Source organism: Saimiri boliviensis, chromosome 11, assembly GCF_048565385.1.
Source record: "Saimiri boliviensis isolate mSaiBol1 chromosome 11, mSaiBol1.pri, whole genome shotgun sequence".
NCBI lineage: Eukaryota > Metazoa > Chordata > Mammalia > Primates > Cebidae > Saimiri > Saimiri boliviensis.
In genome coordinates, this window is record NC_133459.1 from 22,131,620 (window position 1) to 22,137,543 (window position 5,924).

General features: G+C 60.2%; 1 protein-coding gene across 5 annotated transcripts; it reads right to left on the reverse strand.

Moving 5' to 3' along the window:
- Positions 1-13: 13 nt before the first annotated feature.
- Positions 14-4,902, reverse strand: GALE (UDP-galactose-4-epimerase). 5 transcript variants are annotated; one of them, XM_003934870.4, is made up of 11 exons: positions 4,821-4,902; positions 3,124-3,249; positions 2,854-2,969; positions 2,518-2,631; positions 2,098-2,274; positions 1,405-1,518; positions 1,247-1,313; positions 1,073-1,158; positions 885-962; positions 559-673; positions 14-414 (listed from the first exon to the last, which is right to left on the reverse strand). In XM_003934870.4, the coding sequence occupies exons 2-11, from the start codon at positions 3,242-3,244 to the stop codon at positions 356-358; spliced, it is 1,047 nt and encodes a 348-aa protein (XP_003934919.1). In that variant the 5' UTR covers positions 3,245-3,249; positions 4,821-4,902; the 3' UTR covers positions 14-355. The 5 variants fall into 5 exon arrangements, with proteins under 5 accessions (XP_003934919.1, XP_074236371.1, XP_074236372.1 ...); XM_074380270.1 differs by having other exon boundaries at positions 3,124-3,619; positions 4,821-4,882; XM_074380271.1 differs by lacking the exon at positions 4,821-4,902 and adding an exon at positions 4,795-4,813.
- Positions 4,903-5,924: the final 1,022 nt, after the last annotated feature.

Below are 5,924 nucleotides of genomic sequence, written 5' to 3' on the forward strand. Positions count from 1 at the left end.
GTGAGAACCTGCCTCAGTGTAAGAAAACTTTTTATTTTTAAATACTTTGGAAAGCTCTTTCAGAGCAGTATAAATGAGTGCCTAGGAGGTTTTGTTCCAGAGCCTTGCCCGGTCACTCGCTCTTGGTGGTCCTGATGAACTCCTGGACCCTGCAGAAGATAAGAGTTGGAGACCTCAGCCTCCTGGTCGGTGGAGCCCTTGGCCTCATGCCTGGTAGGCTGAGCGGGCCCAGCTGGGGTTTGAGGTAGGGGAGGCCTTGGCGTGGCCCCAGCAGCTCCAGGGCCCTGGGTTCCTGCCAAAGGCTGGAGAGCCGGCAGCTGCTTCTCTTTTCCTGGTCCTGGGTAGGAGAGGGTCCTCAGGCCTGTGCGCCAAAGCCTGAAGGATTCTGCTTTTGCCAGCGCCAGAGGTCTTCACCTGCAACACGTGAGGTGTGTGCTCAGGGCCCATGGTGGAATGCAGAGCCTCCCCCAACCTCACAGCCCACCCTGGGTAGGTGAGCCTAGATCTGATCAGCCCTTCCCTGGCCCCTAACTCTGTAGGGGTCAGGCCAGCACTCACACATCCTGTCCAGCCCTAAGGCTGCTGTCCACCCCAGCTCCTCGTGGGCCAGGCTGGGGTTGGCATAACAGGCTGCCACATCACCTTCCCGCCGTGCCACCACCTTGTATGGGATCTGCAAGACAGGAGGTAGTTGGAGCTTAGCTGAGCAGGACTTTTAAGAACAGAGCAGTGCTTGCCCACAGGCACCTGGTGCTGGGTGCTAGGCAGGGTCAGGAGACTGGGCAGTAGCAGGTGCCCACCAGACAGCAAGTGGGAAGGGCCAAAGCTGCTCTGGTGCTGAGAGCTGGGTGGCGTGAGGTGGGTGGGGTGGGGTGGGGGCCTACCTTCTTCCCAGACGCCTTCTCCATAGCTTGGACCATCTGCAGCACTGAATAGCCTGTGCCCGTGCCCAGGTTGTAGATCTGCCCCGCGGAGAACAGGGTTTATGGAAGGGGCTGCACTAACCACCGCTCTGGGCCCCTCTGCCTGGATCTGCCCCCTCCCCTCCTTCACTTCTCCCTTCTCTTCCTACCCGGCAGCCACACTGCTCCTTCAGCTTCCTCAAGGCTGCAATGTGGCCCTTGGCCAGATCCACGACATGGATGTAATCCCGGACACCTGCGGAGGAGGAGGCGGGGATGGGAGTTTGTTTCCCCTGACTCTCCCTCCTGGCTCCCACTCCTAGGTCCCCTAGTCCTTGGCTCACCCGTGCCATCCTCTGTGTCATAGTCATTGCCAAAGACATTCAGGGCCTCCCGTCGCCCGATCGCCACCTGGAGGTGGAGATCAGGTCAGTTCCTCCCAGGTCCCAGGCACCAGCTGTAACCCTAGGGCCACTCCTCTGTCCCTTCCCTTCTGCATTACCTGGGAGACATAAGGCATGAGGTTGTTGGGGATGCCCTGGGGATCCTCACCGATGCAGCCAGAGGCATGGGCACCTGTGGGGTTGAAATAGCGCAGCAGCACTGCGTTCCAGGTCTGTGGGATGTAGGTCAGGCAGTGAGGCCAGAAGTGCAGGCAGTACGTCCCAGCTGAACCCAGAGCCCTCTTCCGCACCCCCATGCCAATTTGCTTTGCCGAGATGGAGTCTCACTATGGCCCAGGCTGGAGTGTAGTGGCCTGATTTGGCTCACTGCAGCCTCCGCCTTCCAGGTTCAAGCAATTCTTGTGCCTCAGCCTCTGAATAGCTGGGACTAGGCCTCACCACCATGCCTGAGTAGCTGGGATTACAGGTGCGTACCACCGTGCCAGGCTAGTTTTTGTATTTTTAGTAGAGACAGGGTTTCACCATGTTGGCCAGGCTGGTCTTGAACTCCTCACCTTAGGTAATCTGCCCGCCTTGGCCTCCCAAAGTGCTGAGATTACAGGCGTGAGCGACCATGCCCAGCCAGTTACCTACTCATTATCTCTAGAAACAAGCAGGGGTGGGGCCCTCTACTGCGACTGCCTGAGCTTAGCTTCCTCCATAGTGGGGGGTTCAGAATCCCACTCTTGGGCTCATGGTGGGCCCTGAGGAGTCTGTCAGTGAAGCCAGGGTGCAGTCAAGGGGGTTCTCACCTTGTCTGCCTGGCACAGGTCCCGGATCATTTCCTCGATGAAGAACTTGGACTTGCCATAAGGGTTGGTACAGCCACCCGTGGGGTGGGCCTCGTCCAGGGGCAGGTACTTGGGGTTTCCATACACAGTGGCTGAGCTGCTGAACACGAGGTTCTTCACCCCATGGGCCCTCATGATCTGGCCATGGAGAGGTGGCATCAGTGGTCTCTGCCTCACACATTACTCCCACCCTATTACTCTTCCACAGGAGGATGGGGCTGAGGTTATGGGCACTCTCATTTACAGATGGGGAAACTGAGGCTGGGAGGTAAAGATATGCGTCCAGGATAACAGCTTGGGCTCTGTGTTTGGCACTGCCTCCCAGGCTGGGGCCCAGCTGGACACCCTTGTAGTGTCCATGCCTTGCCCCATGCCTCTCACCTCCAGAAGCTGGATGGTCCCAGTCAGGTTAACTCTGTAATAATCCAGAGGCTTCTGCACCGACTCGCCCACAGCCTTGAGCCCCGCAAAGTGGATGACCGCCACAAAGCTGTGCTGCAGGGGTAACATGGTCAGAGGTTGCTCTACTGGCCTTAGTCCTTGGCAATGCCCCTGGCCTACCTGCCTGCACCCACTTTTTTTTTCTTGACAGCTCGCTCTGATGCCCAAGCTGGAGTGCAGTGATGCCATCTCAGCTCACTGCAACCTCCAACTCCCGGAAGCCATCTTCCTATACCAGCCTCCTGAGTAGCTGGGACCACAGGCATGGGCACCCACCTTTTTGAAGAGACGCTGTAGGGCTGCCTGGTCCAAAATGTCCATCTCCTCAAACTCCACAGCGCGGCCTGTCAGCTCCTGGACCCGCCGCAGGCTCTCAGGCATGGAGCCCCCTCCTGGGGGGGCACATGTAGGCCACATCGTCATGAAGGGGCGTGCTGTGTTCCCAGGGACAAGCCAGACCCACATCCCCCACTCGGTGGTCAAAGTGGAACCCAGGGTTTTGCTTCTACCATCCCCTCGAGAAGCCCCAGCCCCACTGCTGCTCACCACGAAAGGCGTTATGGAAGTTGTCGATGACCACAGGCGAGTAGCCAGCCTCCAGCAGCTCCAGCACCGTGTGGCTGCCGATGTAGCCAGCCCCACCTGTTACCAGCACCTTCTCTGCCATGGCACCTGGCCCAGGATACAGAGTCTCAGAGGTGGCTGAGGCTGCTGGCTTAGCGCTTCCTTCTCCCTGGAATCTGGCCCTCTAAGCTCACTCTGAAAGAAGGCAGTGTGCCCTAGATACCAGGATGGCTCAGAAGTCAGCCCTGGGGCAAGTCTGGATACCATTACTTTCTGGCCTGAGGCTTGCTAATAATTGTATAAACATCATGAGGCAGTGTGGGGGTTCAATGAGGTGACCTTAAGGGCCTGCCACAGCAGAGCTGGGGAGACTGATACACAGGCACCTTGTTTTCTAGTTCCATTTGTCTTGGGGTTGGAAAGATGGAATCTGAGGATCCACACTTCCTTCTCCAAAGTCACTGAGGACTGCAGAGTCCTGGGCAGAAGGAAAATGGCAGCAGGATTGGGACTCCAGGGTCCCAGAAGGGGTTCTGTCGGCTCAGACCCAGGCCTGCCCAATGCCTCTGCCATGGGTAGGTGTAAACTGGCTCCTGGGCTCAGTGATTAATACCTCCTGCTCCAGGCAGCCCCCACCCGCTTTTCCTCAAGGGCCAGCTGGGAGGAAGCAGGAAATAGATCACATGGCCTCAAGGGTGAGGTCTTTTGCCAGGTAGGCTCAGCCTCTGCCCATGCCAGGGCCAGCCCGGTCACTCCTGGCTCGCAGTTAAGGATCCCGCCCAACTCCAGGCCGCCCTGGGTGGGCCGTGTAGACGTGGACTTTGCCAGGTGCGCACCTCCACCCTGAACAAACTCTGCGGGCAGAAAGGGCGGGACGGGGAGGAAGCCCCAGACACTGAGGCCTTTCATTCCCAGGGTCCGAGCCCGCTGCCGCCTTCCTCCAGGCTGACTCTGTTCCCTTCTGGGCTCACGCAGCTCCAACCCACTGGACCAATAGTGTTCTGCGTGCCAGGCTCCGTCCCAGGCACTTCTGCATGATTTTCCTGAATTCCCCCAGCATCTCGGTGAGGCAGGTGTTATCACTGGCCCTTTACAGATGAAGATACTAGGCTCACAGAAGCGAAGCAGTTTGCCTTCAGTCCCACAGCTGGCGACAGCGGGCTGGAATCCGGATCGCCAAGCTCGCAGCCCGCCCCCCTCCCAAGACGGCTCGCCCTTCCCCCACCACTCCCTGCTGGACTCTGCCCGCCGCGCCGAAGCCGTCCCCACCCTCGGCTCGCGCCCGGCGCGGACCCCTAAGGTAGGTCGCAGAGAGGCCCTGGAGGCAGGAAAGCTGGTCTGAGGCCGGCTGCGCCCCGGACCCGCGAAGTGACCTTGCTCAGCCGTCGCCCCCTCGGTTTTCCCAGTCTGTCTGCTGGAGGGAAGAGGCGCTGGGCCCCGAGCACTCGAGGGCGGCTGGGTCTCAGGCTGGGCGTTGGGCTGTGGCGCGGAGCGGGACTGAGCTAGGAGTCCCCAGGCCGGGAATGAATGAACCCCAGCCGCCCCAGCCCAGGAAGCGGGGAACTGGGACGGAGGGACGCTGCCTGCAACGCGACCCGGCCCGTCGGAAATTCCCTCGCTACCCACGGACTCCCCGGCCCCCGGCGAGCCCACCCGGCCCTTCATTCCGCCTTCCCAACCTGCTCGGGTTGCCGCGCCCCGCGCTGGCTCCAGAGGCACCGCCTCCCGCGCCCGAGTGGCGGGCCCTTTAAGCACTGACGGTCCATCCCGCCCCGCCCCTCCACGCCCCCAAGGAAACGTGTCACTCGGGTTACGGCCACTACGGGGACGACGGAAGGACAAAAGGCCTGCGCGCTGCGACGGCGATTGTGCGGCGCGCGCCCGCTGAGGGCGGAAGTGGGCGGTGTTACCCCGCGAGGGACGACGCTGGCGCCGGGTCCCCGAAGCGGGCGGTTCCTGCTGGCGCCCCGGGTCCTCGCGCCAGCTCGTCCCAACTCCTGGAAGCAGCGCCGCGCTTCCGAGGGGGCAGGGGACAGAGGGTAGGGGGCCCGCGCCTGCGCCCCGCTCTGACCCGCAGGTTTTCAAACTTGCTGGTGCCTGAATTCAAAGTCTTGAACTTCCCAATCCCGCGGGACTAAGGCAGGAGCGGGGTCTCGGGTCCGTGGTCCAGTTTGCAAATAAAGCAAGGAGCTGGAGGAAGCTGTCAGGCCACACGAGAGGTTCCAGCGCCCGCGGCCCCCACCTGCCCGGAATGGACTGCCTGCACTCTGCCTGCCACGACGGCAGGTTAGAAAGTGATTGTTTACAATGAAAAGTGGTAGGGCTAGAGAATAATATGCACCAAATGTGACGTACCGCGTGATGAAACCAGAGCAAATGGGCCCTAAATGCACGAGCACGCAAGTGTTCCCCGCGGCCGGGAATCAGCGCCTGCCAGCAGAGCCCCGGGCACCCACAGATGAGAGCTCCCGGGCCTGTGAGAGCCAGGGAGTGACTGGGCAGCCGAGGCCCAAAGCAGGGGAGTTTGTGCAACAGCCCCGGTCAGAGGCAAAGGTCAGAAACAACCCTGCCGGGTGGTCTGGACAGCAAACTGTTGCAGGCAGCCTCCTGAATAAGCCACTGAATTCCAGTCACTTGGATTTGGGGCCGAGGTGAGGAAACAGGGAGGAAATACAAAGATTAATAAGCTAGTTCATAGTCTCCATTTTCCTCCCAGAGTGCAACATGGTAAAGTATTTTCCGCCTCCAGACTCATGTATACACACAGCTGCACAACCGAATGC

What these genes read in the sequence shown, in the direction of transcription:
- GALE (XM_074380268.1), bottom strand. Translation starts at nt 3,714, where the DNA reads ATGGCAGAGGCATTGGGCAGGCCTGGGTCTGAGCCGACAGAACCCCTT. An exon ending in TGACACAGAGGATGGCACGG is followed by an intron (nt 1,159 to 1,246) that starts GTGAGCCAAGGA and finishes CCTCCTCCGCAG; the next exon opens with GTGTCCGGGATTACATCCAT. An exon ending in AGAAGGCGTCTGGGAAGAAG is followed by an intron (nt 674 to 884) that starts GTAGGCCCCCAC and finishes CCTGTCTTGCAG; the next exon opens with ATCCCATACAAGGTGGTGGC.